Source organism: Triturus cristatus, chromosome 1_1 (genome assembly GCF_964204655.1).
Source record: "Triturus cristatus chromosome 1_1, aTriCri1.1, whole genome shotgun sequence".
NCBI classification, from domain to species: Eukaryota; Metazoa; Chordata; class Amphibia; order Caudata; family Salamandridae; genus Triturus; species Triturus cristatus.
In genome coordinates this window covers 23711590-23729200 of record NC_140579.1, presented here as the reverse complement: position 1 = coordinate 23729200, position 17611 = coordinate 23711590, and the positions used below count along the sequence as shown (strand labels likewise).

General features: G+C 48.9%; 1 protein-coding gene across 1 annotated transcript in view; it reads right to left on the bottom strand.

The window, feature by feature from the left end:
* The window catches only part of LOC146869199 (proteasome activator complex subunit 1-like), a 120994-nt gene extending 114949 nt beyond the window's left edge, over positions 1 to 6045 (bottom strand). The window contains exon 1 of the mRNA XM_085643135.1: positions 5782 to 6045. Within this exon, the coding sequence (XP_085499261.1) occupies positions 5782 to 5820 (39 nt within the window). The 5' untranslated portion in view covers positions 5821 to 6045. The remainder of the gene's footprint in view (positions 1 to 5781) is intronic.
* Positions 6046 to 17611: the final 11566 nt, after the last annotated feature.

The following is a 17611-nucleotide window of genomic DNA, read 5'->3' as shown; positions in this document are numbered from 1 at the left end:
CGAAGTGCCGGGGTGGTCCTGATGAATATGGAGATGTTGTTCCACGTCCTCGATGCATAGATGAAAGAGGCCTGTTGTCTTGTTTTTTTCTTTTTTACACTTCTTAGTCTGCAATCTGATGGTGTCCTGGCTGCAGAGAACCACCAGGGATGGTGAGTTTGTTTTCAAGATAAGCTGAAGTGGTAGCCGTGATGGCTTTGTAAATTATGCAGCTGGTTATGAAGATGGTGTGGGCTGCCAAGAAGAGTCAACAGAGTTCCATATGGATAGGTGTGAAGTAATCATATTTCCTAGGCACTGTATGAGATGTGCTATGGTGTGTATAACCCTAAGGGGTTCCGGTGTAGAGTATGGGAGGCCATGGAATAGGGTACTTTAAAATAGGCAGGAGGATTAATTAGCAGTGCAGTAACATATGACATTGCGTTGCCGATCAGTCCTCTATTTTCCAGTCCTTTCCATGTAGTGCATTCAGGCTTTGGGTGCTCAAGCTTGTTACCCTGAGATTGTTAAGTGACTACAGACAACAAGTGCAACTAGTAGCACACCATTAATGTGACGTTGGTATACGAGTGGTAAAGGACAGTACCTACAGAAGATATGTTCCCATGGCCCAAAGAAAAGATCTTTTATAGCATTCCTTTTAATTCAGTCAACACCATGGACAAGTCTGTAATTTTAAAGCTTTCCGAGAATATTTTATATATTACAATTTATTTTACTGAGGTTTTCACTTTTTCAAGAGCAGATTTCATTTAATTCTTCACACAGACTGACATTGACTCCAGGACACTCACTGGTGCTTCAAGAGGCCGTGGGAGACGCATGTCCGTGGACGTGTCCACACAGTACCCGACCAGGTGTCCACATCACACCAAGCTGGGACTCTCCCTCTTTCACTGTCAGTTCCTCCACTCTCTGGAGACACCTGATCCTCTGTGTTGCGGATCCATCCTTGCTCTGTCGCCACCCACACCAACCATGAAAAATCTGGGATGAACGCCCAACCGTGGGCTCGCTCACTTTTTGTGCAATCTTTTTAAACGAATGCTGCATCTCCATCTGGTCAAACCTCATAGAACAAGGTAATAACCACCAACCTCTGCTGTTGGTTAAGGCAACGGGAACTATGGAAAAACTTTAAAATCAATAACATCACTTGCATGGCGTTTGAAAAAATTTTAAAGTTAAAATTAGCAATTTTGTTTAAGTTAAAAGACAGAGAAGTGACAATACTAGAAAATGTGTACTGGGCAGAAGACGGTCAAAAGCCTTAATGTTGTGTAGAACATTATATCTTTTCTTTGTTTCGATGTTTCCCAATTAGATGCAGCACTCCTCTCACTTCATCCTATAATCCCATATAAACGCTCAATAAAATATATGAAATAATAAATGACTTGAAGGGTAATCCCATTTTACACGTATGTCACCGTATGGTAAAGCAGAAGATGGAGCCTCACTGTGGCTAAATTGGCCAGCGCCCTTGTGATCCACAGTAAACTGTGTAGTCAATCAATCAATCATGTAACTTGTAAAGCGCACTACATACCCGGGCTGATTAGTGGTCGAACAGCCAGGTCTTGAGTTGTCGCCTGAAGGTTAGAAGGTCTTCGGTTTGATGTAGGTGGAGGGTGTTCCAGGTCTTGGCGGCGCGATGGGAGAAGGATCTGCCACCGGAAGTAGTTCTCCGGATGCGTGGGACCGTGGCCAGGGCATGGTCAGCGGAGCGGAGTTTTATGTTGGGTATGTAGAAGGAGAGTCGGCTGTTGAGGTAGGCTGGGCCGGTTTTGTGGAGTGCCTTGTGTGTGTGGATCAGGAGCTTGAAGGAGATTCTTTTGTCGACGGGGAGCCAGTGCAGGTTCTTTAGGTGGGGGGTGATGTGGTCGCGGCGCGGGACATCGAGGATCAGGCGTGCAGAGGCCTTCTGGATTCTCTGAAGTCTGCTGATGAGCTTGGACGAGGTACCGGCGTCGAGGGCGTTTCCGTAGTCGAGCCTGCTGCTGACCAGGGCCTGGGTGACTGTTTTCCTCGTGTTTGTCGGGATCCATCTGAAGATCTTGCGGAGCATGCGGAGGGTGTTGAAACAGGTGGAGGAGACTGCGTTGACTTGTTTGGTCATGGAGAGTTTCGCGTCTGGCCCGTAACAGAATATATGCGGTCACGCTCTCAAAGGAGGTCACAGATTGAATATAAATGCAATTGGTGCACCTTTAATGCATAGTCAATGCACTACTATTAAACAATACTATTTCAACTCTTGTTTGATACTTATGAGACTCCCTCACTTGACATTTTATCATAATTCCCTTTAGTACGTAAGCAACTAATTTCTGTGATAATTAACCAAGTACATTATTCAGTTTTAAGTTATTGCCTTCAGAGATTAGTACCTTTCCCACACTCTCAGCTCGCTTGAATACCTACAGTTGTTGAGGCTCACTAAACATATCATGCGGTCCAATCTTTCATCACTTTCTCTGTCTGACCTGTATATCTGTAAATGTCAGAGAAAGTGCTATGTTACTTCAATGCAACCAAACATAGGATCCTGATGGTTCATTTTAGCACTAGTTACCAATATTCCTCCGCTACACATGCAGCTCTAAAAGTGAAGGAAGGAACACAGTTTATGGTTTTAGGCACCTGGGAACTCCCCAATAGTTAACCAGAGGCTATTTGTACAAAGGTATTATCAGGGTAACTGAAAAAATAGGAGCCCCTAGCCTAGAGCACTTTGTGCTGACAGGCTCGAGTCACACTTGTTTAAATCTCTGAATTTCTATACCATTTAACTTACTTGCATCCTTCTTCACCAAAGCACCAGCCCTAACATTCCTATGATGACATCACAGGGTGCTTAAGCTCTTGCTAGCAGTGGACCATTGTGTATAACTGTAACATGCATGCACATCACAACAGAAACATCTAAACCCTGCTAAACACACTCTTTATAAGTAAATGAACCACATCCCAGTGCCCAATTTATAATAATTGCTGGTGTCCAAACTGCTGCTCAGAAGACCGCGGCAGGCGCTATTAAATGTCAGCACACTGACTACCAAGACTGCGTAGTCCTCAATCCACCCGAGTCCTCTTTAATCCACTACCAGCCACTCCCTGACCCTTTATCTCCCTCTTCCAGGCTCCTGCTTTCTCCCTTGGGGACGTTTTTTCCTTCTTTCTCTTCCTCCTTTCCCCATTGTGTGCTTTTCCCTCTTGAAATGTGTGGCTAGGAAAAACAAGTGTAGGTCCTATAAATGAGTGCCGGCGACCCCCACAGGCAAACACCGGCACAAATTAAGCATTGACTCAAACGCGAGAAAGGAAGTGTGAGCACGGATATTTCGAATGACAATTATGGTGTGCGCCTTTTACCACCAACACTTGTAGTGCTAGTCTTCACAAAGCAGGGGGGTGGGGGTTATAGAACATTCTACCTTAACTGAGCCCGTTTCTATGTTTATAGGTAAGAGACTAAATAAATAAAGAGATTATGAGGCTTAAGATTCCATTTCATTCCAATTCAAAAACCTTACTTCCTTTGAACACTTAACTCGCCAACGGTAGCCACAGCAGGCAGAGAAGGCTTACCCCAGGGTGTGGCAAAGGGACTGAGATACAGCATAGCAGAATACTGTCAAATCTGTCTCCTCTAGAAACGAGGGGCATGATTTCGAGGACAATATGGAATGATACCAATACTCAAAATAACTCCACGACTCACAGCCCACATTATGTACAACCACACCCAACTTACATCGACCTGCCCCCTGGGCCCCACCTGCTGGCATCGATGCAGCCCTCGGCTGCCTCACAAACCATACTTTACGGTTCCTGGGGAAATAGTAGGAAGTACCTTAGCTACTGCACCACTAAAAACCAACAAGTCCCAAAGGCGAGACATATTGTTTTTGTCCATGCGTGTTGTGAACAGCTGATTAACTCCTGACCATTAACAGCTCCCACAGTGACCCCCTTTAAGAAGGTTAAGGTTGGGGATTCCCTTTCTTGCTGCGCCTACTTCCTGAGTCACTCTGTCAACAGCATTCGGCTTGCTGCGCTTTTAGTGCGCATGATTCCAACGTTAAAACCCACACTAAGGGCCAGATTATCAAGAACGGTGATAATGTTCTCGCGTCTTTAGCGACAGAAAACTGCCACTTAAGCGGCGATAGGGCTCCCTTATCGCCACTTTAGCGGCAGTTTCCTGTCGCTAAAGCAGCGATAATGTTATCGACGTTCTTGATAATATGGCCCTAAATGTCACAAGCCTGCCTCGCTATGCGCCACAAGCATGCGCCAATCCGCACTCACTGGCAGGCCGCCCGTCAAGTGTAGCGCCACCCCGTGACCATGCAGGCGTTAAGTGCACCTGCTGCCGTGCAGACTCCGGGTGGGCTGCGTAGGTACCTTGTGTAGGGTGCTGCTACCAAGTGTGCAGTGCAGATGTCTCCTCACCCCGGCCTGACCCGTACATTGCAATCAACAGGGAGATTTCGAAAATAAAAATCGGGCAATAAGCACGTCCACAGGCCAAACATGGGATAAAAGTCCGCTTTAATGGCCAGCCGACTGGACTACGGCAACTCCCTCTACGCCGGAACCACAGCCAAACTCCAGAAACGACTCCAGCGCATCCAGAACGCCTCAGCACGCCTCATCCTGGACATTCCCCGACACAGCCACATCTCCGTACACCTGAGAAACCTGCACTGGCTCCCCGTCAGCAAAAGAATCAGGTTCCGACTCCTCACCCACGCACACAAAGCTCTCCACAACCAAGGCCCAAGATACCTCAACGACCGCGTGACCTTCTACACTCCCACCCGCCAGCTTCGATCAACCAGCCACGCCCTCGCCGCCGTCCCCCGCATCCGAAGAGCCACAACAGGAGGAAGATCCTTCTCCTACCTGGCTGCCAAGACGTGGAACTCCCTCCCCATCCACCTCCGCCTGACCCAAGACCACCTCTCCTTCAGGAAGCATCTCAAGACCTGGCTGTTCGAGCAGTAGCGGACCCCCTCCCCCAAGTGCCTTGAGACCCACCGGGTGAGTAGCGCGCTATACAAATGCTTGATTGATTGACAGGTAAGCAGTTTACATTTTAATACAGATATGCAAATAATGCCTCACTAATACATATTCTATCACCCCCGCCCATAAACAATTCCCCACAACAGACTGCCCCAACACTGTTCTAACTAATCCTCCTCCCCAACCCCTACCTCCGTCACCTGCCTACCTCTTGCTTCATTCCCCGCTCTCCTATTTCCCTCTGTCCGAAGCTAGTCTGAATGCCCCCAACCCTTCCTGCCTTGATCTCTTCCAATTCTGCCACCTGTCCAAGCGACATTAAGAACATAAATCAATTAGTTGCACACAAAAACCCACCAATTCATGAAACCTCTAAGGGTGGGTGGGCGGAGCCACAAGAATTGGTGCATACCTTTCTCTGGGCTCCGTATACTGCGCACTATGGAGTTCACACTCAGCGCAGCTCGCCAGCCAATCAAGACCACCTACCTGTCCTGGACTGTGCTGCTGCCGGGGGGGGGGGAAATTCTACGAATGCCGCCCCCAGGAGCCCTCGTTGGCGGTTAACGACTAATTGTCCCGACGGCTTTAACTTTCGTAAATCTGACATAGTTATTTTTGGGTTAAAAAAACGCGAGCCTCCCGCCTGGATGGGGAAAGTTGGAACGTGCTGCCCCACAGTCACTAGTTGTACCCCCCTGTGGCTGCCACTGCCGCCGGGGAAGGGCCCCCAGTGGCTCTCACCTGCTGCTTGGCTTCCGTCTTCACCTGTAGAAACGCCATCGCCGATTCCTTTCCCGGCTTCTCGTTCCCTCTCCTTCTCGGTTTATTTATTGCGCGCGTGCTGTCCTTTGTGCCTACGTTTCCCCCTCCTCCAATGACTGGCGTATATATATATCCTCTAGGCCGTTTCTGCGGGTCTTTTTCCGTCTGTTGCGATCATACACTTGAGTAGAACTGCAAACCGAAAGCGAAAGCTACGGAAGGGACTTCCCAACAGCGACGGGAGAGAGCCGAGTCAGGGCGAGGAGGCGGGGCCAGAGGAGCGAGACGAGTTAAGTGGTGGCCAAGCTGGAGACAGCGCAACGTCTGTGACAAAGATGATCAGAAAGATATGGATGGCCTGAGAGGTATTTACTGGTGTACGGCGAGTTATTGAGATGGTGGGGATGATTATAACACGGAAGTGTAAAGTTGTCACATAAAACACTCGAGACACGTGTGATTCTTTCCGCTGTGTTTATTGGGATATCACACAAGCAGTTACTCCGAGGAGCGCCGGCCAACCCTCTGTCCGTCGCTGCAGCGCGCTCACTCTCCCCGCCTCCGCGCTAGCTATGCGCGCGCATCCGGCGCCAACGTGCCGTGCCGGCGTCACGTCTGCGTGACGCGGTAACAACTAGACCGCTACATATCTCCCATTTTTTCCAACCCAAAGTTCAATCACTTACAATTCGCAGTCCAGTTCAAAGTCGTGGAACCTGGAGGGCCTTACAACTTGTCTACCGCTCCTGGTCACCTTACCACTGCACTCTCGAGTCACTTGGCTCTGTGTTTCTTCACGTTCTGCTCCTACATTCATCTCTCCTCCACTGTTCATGTTACCTCTCGGTCTGTCCATATCTGCCTCTGGTGTCTCACCCCTTTGATCTCCTACTTGCTCCTCTCCAGCTTCCGCTTCTTCCCTTTCTTCACTTCCACTCGCCTTGTTCCCTTCGTCCACGTCTTTCGTGCTTTCACCTTCCGGTTCCCACTGCTCCCATCTCAATATCTTGTTGCACCGGGCCATGCGGTCCTGCGACCACACATTCCCATCGCTGAGCAGGGCCGCTCTATCGTACACTTCCTTGACCTGCATGGGCTTGCTGTACTTGCTGTCTCCTTTCCTTTGTAGGGTAGCCAATTTTACTCTCACCCATTCTCCTCTCACTAACCGAGTGTCCTTCACACTCCTCCTCTTGTTGTAATTATTGGTGTAGATGGCTTGTGCCCTCTCCAGATTTGCTCTTACGACCGCCGGAGACCATTCACTGGTCACTACCTTCTCCTTCCAGATTCTGTTGTCGTGCGTGAAGGGTTCCCGCCCTCTCAATATTTGAAACGGGCTGAACCCCGTACTCGTGGGCGTTATTCGGTAGGCCCATACCATATTCTCCACCGCCTTCTTCCAGTCTTTGTTACAGGTGATGGCCGCTTGTATGGCTCCCATCACCACCCTGTTAAATCGTTCCACTAGACCGTTCCCTGCTGGGTGGTAAATGGCCGTGTGCTTTACCAAGATGCCATTTCTCTCCATGAACTGGTTCCATTTCTCTGATTTGAACTGGGGCCCATTATCACTTAAGATGGACTTGGGAATTCCCTCGCGGGTGAATGTCTCCGATAAGAACTCCAGGATGTTCTCCGTGTCCATGGATTCACTCACTTTTATCTCTGGCCATTTGGAATAACGGTCGATGAGAACACACACATATTTCTGTACGCTCTGGTCATCCAGCACCGGTCCTAAAATATCTATCGACAACTCTTCCCAGGGGTTTGAGGGAGTGTCGAATTTCCCCAGTGCTGGGCGTAAGGGCCTCAACGTTTTGTCGGCCCCTTGGCATTGGGGACACTCTCTGACGTGTCTCTCTGCTCTCATGTCCATGCCTGGCCACCAGTAGTTCTGTTTCGATCTGGCCTTGAGTTTCCCAATCCCCAGATGGCCGACATGCAATAAGTCCAGCAACCTGTTGATGAGGTTCGTCGGGGGGATTACTCTCTCTCCCCGGTAAATGAATATGCCCTCATCTCCCACCGTCAGTTCTTCTCTCACCTCATAGAAGGGTTTGAGGTTGGGTTTCACCTTTTTCTTATCAGGCCACCCTTGGGTGATGTGCACTTTTGCCTCCCTTAGGTCAGCATCTTCTTCATAAGCTTCCGTCCACTCTTGTATGCTGATGATCTTCTCTTGGTCCTCTATGAGAGCCACCATCTCTCCTCTATCCGCTGGGTCTTCTTCTCCCGGCTCCATGGCCGCCGCTCGGCTCAGGTAGTCCGCCACTCGGTTCTTGTTGCCAGGGATGTACTCCACGTCGTATCTGAATTCCAACAATTTTAGGGACATCTTCGATATCCTGGGCGTGGCGCTGGCGTGTCCGCAAGATGTTAAAACCTTCACCAACGGCTTGTGGTCCGTTTTGAGCAGGAATCGGGTACCCCATAGGAACTGGCGGAACCTCGTCATGGCCCACACTACCGCCAACATCTCTTTCTCAATGACGCTGTACTTGCCTTCTGTCTCCGTCAGTGCTCTGGAGGCGAAACTTATTGTCTCCATGTCCCCACTTCCTCGGTCTTGCATAAGTACAGCACCTAACCCCTTGTCGCTGGCGTCCGTGATGAGTATGGTGGCGCCTTGTGGGTCGTACCCCTTGAGTGGTATTGCTTCCAGGATCCCCTTCTTAATGACTTCAAATTCCGCTTGGGCCTCCGGTGTCCATTGGAACACCGTGCTTTCTCTGGTCAGCCTCCTCAAGTTGTAGGTTTTGGATGCGAATTGTACCACAAACTTGCTGTAGTACTCCGCCATCCCCAGGAATGATCTAACCTCCTCCTTGTTCTTGGGTGGCGGTGCTTCAACAATGGCTTTCACGTTCTCCCTCTTGGGTGTGATCCCCTGTTGCCCTATTTCGTGGCCTAAATAGGTCACTGACTGTAGTCCCAAACGGCATTTCGACCATTCCGCCGTGAGGCCTTTGGCTTCCAGCGTCCGTAGTACCTTGTCTAGTGTCCGGTCATGGTCCCTTCTATCTCTGCCCATCACTAGTATGTCGTCCTGGAAGTACTGTACGTCTTTGCAGTCTCTGAACAGTTGGTGCATCATCTTTTGGAAGACAGCCGCCGCTGAGGCCAGTCCGAACGGCATGCGACAAAACCTGTAGCACCCAAACGGGGTAATGAACGATGTGAGACTTTTGCTGTCCGGGTGTAGCGCTACCTGGTGGTAGGCTGACGTGAGGTCGATTGTGGAGTACCACTGGACTCCTCTGGTTCTCGCCAGCATTTCCTCTATCTTGGGAAGGGGAAATTTCTCCACCACTATGTTCTTGTTGAGTTCCCTCAAGTCCACACAGAGTCTGACCTTCCCGTTGGGTTTCATCACGACCACCAAAGGCGCCAGCCATTCAGCACAGGTTATGGGTTCTATGATGCCCTTCTTCTCCAGATCTTGAAGTTCTGTCTGGACAGCTTCCCTCACTGCAATGGGCACATTCCTCACTTTATGTGCTACTGGTGTGGCTCCTTCCTTAAGTACTATTTTGTGTTGGAATTTCTCCATTTTTCCTACTGCGCCCCCGAACACCTTAGGGTAGTTCTTTTTCCATCGATCCATGTCCGGCCATTCCTCCTGGTCTGTGAGCAGGATCTGTTCCTTCCCCCCAGGGTCGAGTTTTATGCCCAGGTCGCCCTGGTCTAACCATCCCAGGACTGAGGGTCCTTTCTCGGCCACATACAGTTTGCACCATGCTGATCGACCTCTGAACTCAAACAGTAGACGTCGGAAGCCTAGCATGGGAATGCGATCCCCATTATATGTTACCGGTCGTATGTCCAGTTTCTCCAGGCCAGGGCCCAACTCATTTTGGAATTGATCTACCCACACTGCTCTCTGTATGATGGTGAATGGGGATCCGGTGTCTGCCACGACCGAAATTGTTATGCCGCCCATGGACATCTCTAGGACCGGTTTGGTGGATCTCTTGGCGTCCACGCTCAGTACCTGATCGTATATACACAAGACAGTGACCACCTCTTCCTCCGTGGCTTCTTCCTGATTTTCTGTGCTTTGGTCCATATATTTCACCACTCCTTTCTGCTGTTTCTTCCGACACACCTTCTCGTAGTGTCCCATTATACCGCAGTGCATGCATTTTGCTCTGAAGGCCGGGCACCGTCTGTCGTGGGCTTCGTGGGACCAACTTCCGCACCTGTAGCATGTTTTCTTATTCTCGCTGTCCGCTTGCTTCCCTTGCCATCTGCTGGTCCCTTTGGCTATGGGTGGTTTGGGTTTCTGGTCCCTGCGGTGGTCTCCCTCTTGTATCCTGTTCACCATGGTTGGGGTGACCGTCTCTTTCCTGGTGGCCTCGGCGCACCTCTTTGAGAGTTCGGCCCTCTTCACTATGACCATTACTTCTTTGAGTGTGGTGTCCCCGCTCGCCCATAGCTTGTCTTGCACATTTGCACTGGTGGTGTGCATGATCACCTGGTCCTTTATGAATTCGTCTTCCCACAGTGCATACCTGCACGGGGCTGCTAGCTTCCTTAATGCTGCTACGTACTCTTCGATGGACTCCCCCACTTTTTGTTTCCTTTGTTGAAAATTGTATCTATCTACTGAGACACATACGGTGGGGCGGTATCGCTCATCTAGGGCCTCCACCGCGTGCGCATATACATCGTCGTCTGTGTCTTCTCTCTTCGTGGGTACCAGGCTCTTGTATATCCTCAGTCCTTCTGGCCCTAGGTTTAGTAGTAGGATGCGTTTTTTCCTCTGAGGGGTGAATTTTTCTTCGTTCTCGTCCTCCAAGACCCCTATAAAATTGTCTATATATTCCTTCCAATCTTCCCATTTCATCATTGGTTCACCAGGTTTCGTTAGGAATTGCACCGGTGCAATCGCATACCCTGCAGGGGAGCTCATCTTTGCTTCCTTGGTGCTCGTTCCGTCAATAGCTTTGCTCGGGGGGCTACCTGGGGTGTTATCGTTGTTTCTTGTGTGCTTGATCCTCTGGGGGCTCTTGTCACTGGACCCCTCTTCTTCCTCTTTGGTAGCCCGTGCAGCGCTCTCTGTGCCTGATTACGTGCGAAGGCGGCTCGTCTGCTTGTGGCTGTTGTGGACGGTGTCGTCCCTGCAGCCTGTATGTCGTTCGGGTGCTGTTCCGTGGCTCTGCCACGCTCCTCGGTTGCTCTGTGCTTTGGTTCGACCAGCGCGGTCGGCTAGGGCGTGTCCCGTGGCTCCCTCCCCGCTCCAGGCGGCCTGTGCGGTGTTCTGTTCGGGCCTGGTGGCCTGGTAACGTGTCTTCCTTCGACTCACGGGGCCACGTGGGGTGTTGCCCTCTGCTGTGCTTCCCGTCGGTCCGGTTTTCGTCCCGACCTCGTCGCCACTGTAAAGTTGTCACATAAAACACTCGAGACACGTGTGATTCTTTCCGCTGTGTTTATTGGGATATCACACAAGCAGTTACTCCGAGGAGCGCCGGCCAACCCTCTGTCCGTCGCTGCAGCGCGCTCACTCTCCCCGCCTCCGCGCTAGCTATGCGCGCGCATCCGGCGCCAACGTGCCGTGCCGGCGTCACGTCTGCGTGACGCGGTAACAACTAGACCGCTACAGGAAGGAGAAGTGATTACCTACGAATAATGAGAGGATGGGACGGTTCCCCACTGCGGATCCCCCAGAAGTTTTGGTATTTTTTTAAGTGATGTCTGACACACAGACACTTAAGGTGACCATCTGACAAGAAGGCAGATTATGGGTAGTTACTTTAAAAATTCAAGATAAAGGGTCAAAATCGGACGCAAATTCAGGACAAAATGTCAGCTGTACAGACACATCTGAGCAGGTCAAGCACTTGTATAAAAATAAGTAATAGACGCCAGACACAAGTCAAAACTAAACTCCAGCCTTCTGCACACTCCACAATCACTCTTAGAACAGTGAACCACAATCCGTGGCATTATACATCACCACCACCCAAGTCACTGTGCAACATTCGATACACTGAAGCACCTTCTAGACTGCCTAATAAGCTGGGGTTTTTGAAGCAATAGCCTAGATAACACATTTAACAAGCATTGGCATAGCCAATAGGTCTCGCCTTTGGGACCTTATACGTGTTTAGCCATGCAACAGTTGGTGTTGTTGCACCAAGGATATTGTGCTGCATAACTAAACACTTATAAGGTCCCAAAAGCGAGACCTATTGGCTATGCCAATGCTTGTTTTTCTTTTGAATTCTGGGACTTGTAGTCTTGTTTATGCCATTATAAAACGGAACTAAAAGTCCTAGAAGTCAAAGGGGAAAACACTTGGACTGAAGTAGTACTTCATGGACTTGAGAAAATTGGCAGCTGTGGAGAAGCCATGCCTGCCCCAGTTCTGGAGGAGTGGGATGTGAAACCCTCTTGGTCGAATCCTATCTAAGCTAGTTCATGTTTACACAGCCAATTAAGGTAAACATGCGTGAGAGGTGTGTCATTCTGATGTAACAGGAGATCTGGACTCCCCTCTGAGGTGAAAAACTCGGATACCCTAAGGCCCAAAACATGCCATCCAATCAGCCTGGCAGAAGTGCAAAGACTGGGAAAGGTGACACATAAGGCTGCGAGGATCTCAGTGCCCAGGCCCATGGGCCTCCATGTATGCAGCTTGGAAGGGAACACACACTCCTACCCCCTCATGGCCTTTTTGACCCGCACATTCCTTGTGGGGTTCCCAACCTCTCTGAGAGTGGCCAAACAAGCAACAGCAGCCAGCTGGCTCCTAACTTCACCCAATGATTCGGCCGCTCTCTCTGATTTGACAGTAAATCCGGGCTCCCCACTGTCTTGAATCAGCCCCCCCTGTTACTTGCATCAAACATTTTGTCAGCCTGCCAAGCTTCCTCATGTGCAGACATGGTCCTAGGGGCCAATGAGGGTTTTGTGATTGTATCTGTTTTTATTATTATTATTGGTATAAATTGATTGTCTTATGAAGTTGTGTTTTGCTAAAAATGATCGATATGGAATAACAATCTTTTGACAACTAATGATCTACTCGGTATTTGTTTAAATATGTGAGAAGAATTCAAGTTTTCCTTTTAACTGAGAAGAAATTTACATTGTAGATGCTGCTAAAATCTGTAATAAATGTGACACTTTTGCATTACTCATGGATCAGTGCTTTTGTAGTGAGTTATCCACGAGTCAACTGTTAAGAAGCATTCTTTGTGAATAATTTGTAGAAATGATAAGAGTGATCAAAACGATGTGAGGCAAGGATACATTTGTTGTTGATAAGTGACCCTGTTCTTTTCCAAAAATAGGGCACCTCTCCCATTTTTGTGCAGCCAGGTGACAGACAGGGCCATTGATTTCCTCTAGAAAATGGAGCTAAAATGCGTAGGTCCTTTTACGTCGCTAGACTTTGTGATGTTTCACCTGCAAATCTGTCATCGCTCTCACAATGTTTCTTGAGAGAACCTCTTTGGGGGAGAATCCATTTGCCCACCAGTCCCTGCCGCTGATGAGGGTGACTTTGCTGCTAATAAACAAGCCCCAGTTAAGCCCTGAAGCTTCAACCTTGGACCGTCGCACTCTACACACTGTCCTTTTTGCACCAGGTATTTTCTACCCACACTGCTCTCTGTGCTCCTGCCACTTTTGCTCGCACACTGCCCGCTTGGCCTCTGCCCCTACTGTGCAGTACCCCTTCTTTTCCCAAACTACCCTACATGCCTCATTTGTAGGGTAACAAGATGGTTCCATGTCACAGGGACACCACTTTTCCATTACTGTAATTAACTTTTATCTATTATTGTTATCAGGTGTGTTGGCCCATTTGACGCCATTAAAAGGAGCCTGGACTACAATTCCCATAATGCACTGATAAGTTAAATCAAAACCCCAAACTGGAAACTTGTGTCTTGGAGACATGCAGTCATTTGGTCACCCAGCTCATTTGCACACTTGCCTCTTTGCCCTTCAGCTGACACACTGCTGCTGCAATCAGGGGAGTGTGGGGGAGGGGGAGGGGTTGGGTATGGGGGGTCGTTGGGTCCCTCAGCTCAAACATCATGGGTGCTCGAGATCCAGGGCCGTACAGAAGTTGGTACCTACGACGCTTTGTCCGGCTGCCTCGGTATGACAGCGAGTGCCCTTACGGGTGAGTAGTCGCGCTTGATTGAGTGCCGTGAGGAATCAAAACTTACAAGTAGGCCTTGTGACGCAGAAGGGTACATTCACGGGCAGAAACGCACTGGTTCCGAGGAAAAGAAACCGAGAGATGGCCCAAGGGAGTGTATTGAGGAGAAGGAGGCGAACCTGAGGAGGTGAGGAACGACTGACTTTAACCTTCGTCCCTTGCGCTGCTGTGTAAAGTGTCTTAAGGAAGGGCGATAATTGGGTCGTAAACTAAGTGCGAGTGACGTAGTGTCGTGAGGAGGACTCTAGGCTGGAACAAAACCTATTCAGAGGAAGAGAAACCTGATTTTAACACAAATCTCCTCTTTAAATTGATAGAGAACCCAAACTCCAGCACCAAGCTGACCGGCTAAGCTCAGCTATGAGGGAAAGGGTTAACGATCGGCTGAGTTGAGAGGCAGGCAGCGGGGGTAGTGCTTGGGGGTCGCAGTGCAAGGTCTCTTAGCCCTGAGAAACCCACTTCTGTGTGTGCTTGGAGGGTGGGGGGAGGGCTCTGGGCGCTAAGAGGGAGAACGCCTTCCACAGTGTAGCGTCACAAAATGCGCTTAGATGCCTGGCGCTGCGTATAAAATCTATACGAATTAAGCTACGATACAGTCCAAAAGCATCAAAGCAAATGCATTCCAGTGAGTGGGTGAAAATAATGTGTATGGGGGAGAGAAAAACAACAGAAGTGGAGACAGTTATGATATAGAAATATGTTGGGGGGGCGGAGGGTTGAAGAACCTAGACAAGTGACAAATACTTTCTTCCACAGAAGTAAACTTTCAAATCTCTTCTAAAAAGAATCCGCGCTACATTTGCCAGGGCTGTATTTTGAACATGAGCCGCGGAGAAGCCACGACAATGTACCTCATTGTTTAATTCGAAGCACCGCGACCAGAATCGCACCTGACACCTAAGGGGCAATGTATCAGATTACCGCTATCAAGCGCACGCCAACATGTGGGAACAACTGGAGCAGGGCAAGTGGGGGGGGGGCGGGTGGGGGGGTCAGAAAAAGGGGGCTTTTAACTTGCATTGGAGAGGCAATAATTCAGGAATTACGAAGTTATATAAAGTAGACATGTTCACCATTTTTACTGTAAAGGAGAGTTAAAATGCAGGGCTAGCGCATTTTACAAATGTTCTAAAATAAATAGAAATAAAAAGTCTCTCCGTCAAAAAGGGAAGGTGGGCTATTATTTCAGCGCTCCATACGTGCATGTATAAGTAAATAACCGGACCGCTTGTGTCTTCGTGGTCATCCTTTTGCTGAATTTAATCTTTGTGTTTCAGTTTCTTCGCGATGTTACAGGCATACGTTTTAAAAGTTACAACGTACTTTCAATAACAAACCAGAGTGTGAGGGCAGACCAGGAGAAGTGCCAGAGGAAGGAAGTTGTCAAGGGTGGGGCCAGCAGAACAGAGCACAGCAGTGGGCTTGAGGGAGTAATAACAAGACAAGCCCGGCGGAGCGTGGGCGCGAGCGCTTGGGGGCGGGGGAGCGGACCCTTTGAAGTGCCCAAAGGAGCCAAAGCTATAGAGAAGGGAGGGGGGAGTGGGAGCAGCTGTGCACGGGCATGTGATCGTGCACTCAAGGTTTAGGCCAGCCAAAACTGTGGGTAGCACTTTGAAAATCCCACATATAAAATGTCTCTTCGAGCCTTTGGCTCAGCGAGACCTAATAAAAAGCACAGTTAATTAAGTAATTCTTTATTGTTTCTTTAGCTACTAAAAGCCATTCCCAACAGTGTGCGCCAATAAAAAGGGAACAACCGCCAGGGATTGAAAGTGCGCAATACAATGCCAATGTACACTTACAGTGGTTAGTAAGGTCTTTGCAAATGAGTAAAATTCAGAGTGGACTGAAATGATCAAAATACAACCGGCAAGTCACCTCTTGGGCATAGAAGACAAGGGAAGAAGGCAATCGTAGTTCAAAGTGCAGTGTGCAAAAAGATAAAACAGAAGCGAATATAAACTACAGTGAATTGTAGGGACCTTGCCAATGGCTAAGGTTTACTGCGTGACTGCAGCTGTCAAAGTGCTGAATTCAAATAACGAATAAGTGCAAGACGATCAGGCCCGCCAGGCTGTGACAAAGTAAAAAAGTTTTAAAATTGATGAAATAAAAGTTAAAATTAGTCAAAAACATGCAGGGCTATTCTGGGGGCATGAGCCTCCCTATAATGTTCCTGGCCAGCACCCTGGATGTTTAGCGGCCGCCCCAGTTTGCAAAGCATATGTTACTAAAGTCTGTCCTTGTTTCTGATAGGGTTCTGCTGCCTCTGATTGGGAAAGCTTATGCCATACAATTTTAACAAATTTAGCACATCCCGCCAGCACCGAGGGGAGTCATGCTACTGAGGCAAATCAAAGCTGCCTGCACGCGGGAGTGGGGCCCCCTCAGCCAATAAGACCGCTTTAAGCAAAACTCCTTTGATAGTCTAGAACGGGGAAGACACAAAACAGGTACGCTCATGATACTTGATTGTTGTTATAGCCTGCACTGAACTATTGTCTCCCGAACCTGACCAGACAAGAGGCCATTTTAAGTGGTTTGTTGTAGGAAAGTAAGATGTGCTTTCATAGTTACCCCCACTTCTTGCTGGTGTCATTTTGTTTTTGTTATTCTGACTGGTCTGACTGGGATCCTCTAATCAGGACCACAGTCTCTGTGCTTCCTCCCTAAATTGGACCATGGTGAGTACTTAGGTACCCCCCAGATTGGCTACTGGTGTACCCTTGTAAGTCCCTAGTATATGGTATGATTGTGTCTTCATGTAATGCAACTGGTGCTATGTAAATGCGCTCTGATACCCGATTCGGGTCAAGTTTGTGCTATATAAAACTCTGCACAGTAAAAAATAAAAATGGTTCTAAGGTACCCAGGGCATAGGTACACCAGGGGCTGCCCATGGGCTGAAGCATGTATTATGCCACCCATGGGAGACCCCTTAAATTGTGACTTTACAGGCCTGTCATTGCAGCCTGTGTAAGCTGGTGCTAGCACCACTTACGAAATATATACGTTTTCTTATATCTAAGGTCACTACACTTAAAACTTATAAGTCACCCTAAAACAGGCCTTTCAATCCTGAAGGCATGGTGCTTGGTTATAAGTGTGAGGGTGAGCATGAGCCGGACACCCCTACAAACGCCAGCGTCCATTCTCCAGGCGTTGTAAAGGCATCAGCCAGTACGATACATAGAGTGGCCATGCATCATTGCATGCTGGCTAACTCTAAACTGGCTGTAATGAACCCTGGCATGCTTGGTGTCAAACATGTTGGAATCATAACCCCGACACCGTGAACAGTGTTGGAGGTATGATCCCGTGCACTGTGAGGCTCCTCCGTGAATCCCTCAGTGTTCCCGGTACCAGTCTTCCAGAGTCTGACAGCAAGCTATGGCTGCTGCTGACCATAGACACGATTCTGCCCTCCTGCTGCTGAGCGGGAAACAGCCTTTACAACATAAGCGTTACAACGCATGTCATTACAACGCATGTCGTTACAACGCAAAAGGCTTGTTGCAGTGGGTAGAAGGTGTTGAAGTTAACTCCAACACCTTCCCTACTGTTGCACACACTGGAGTTGGAATAGTAAATGATACTATTCCATCTTCCATCGCAACCTTGACAGCAAGT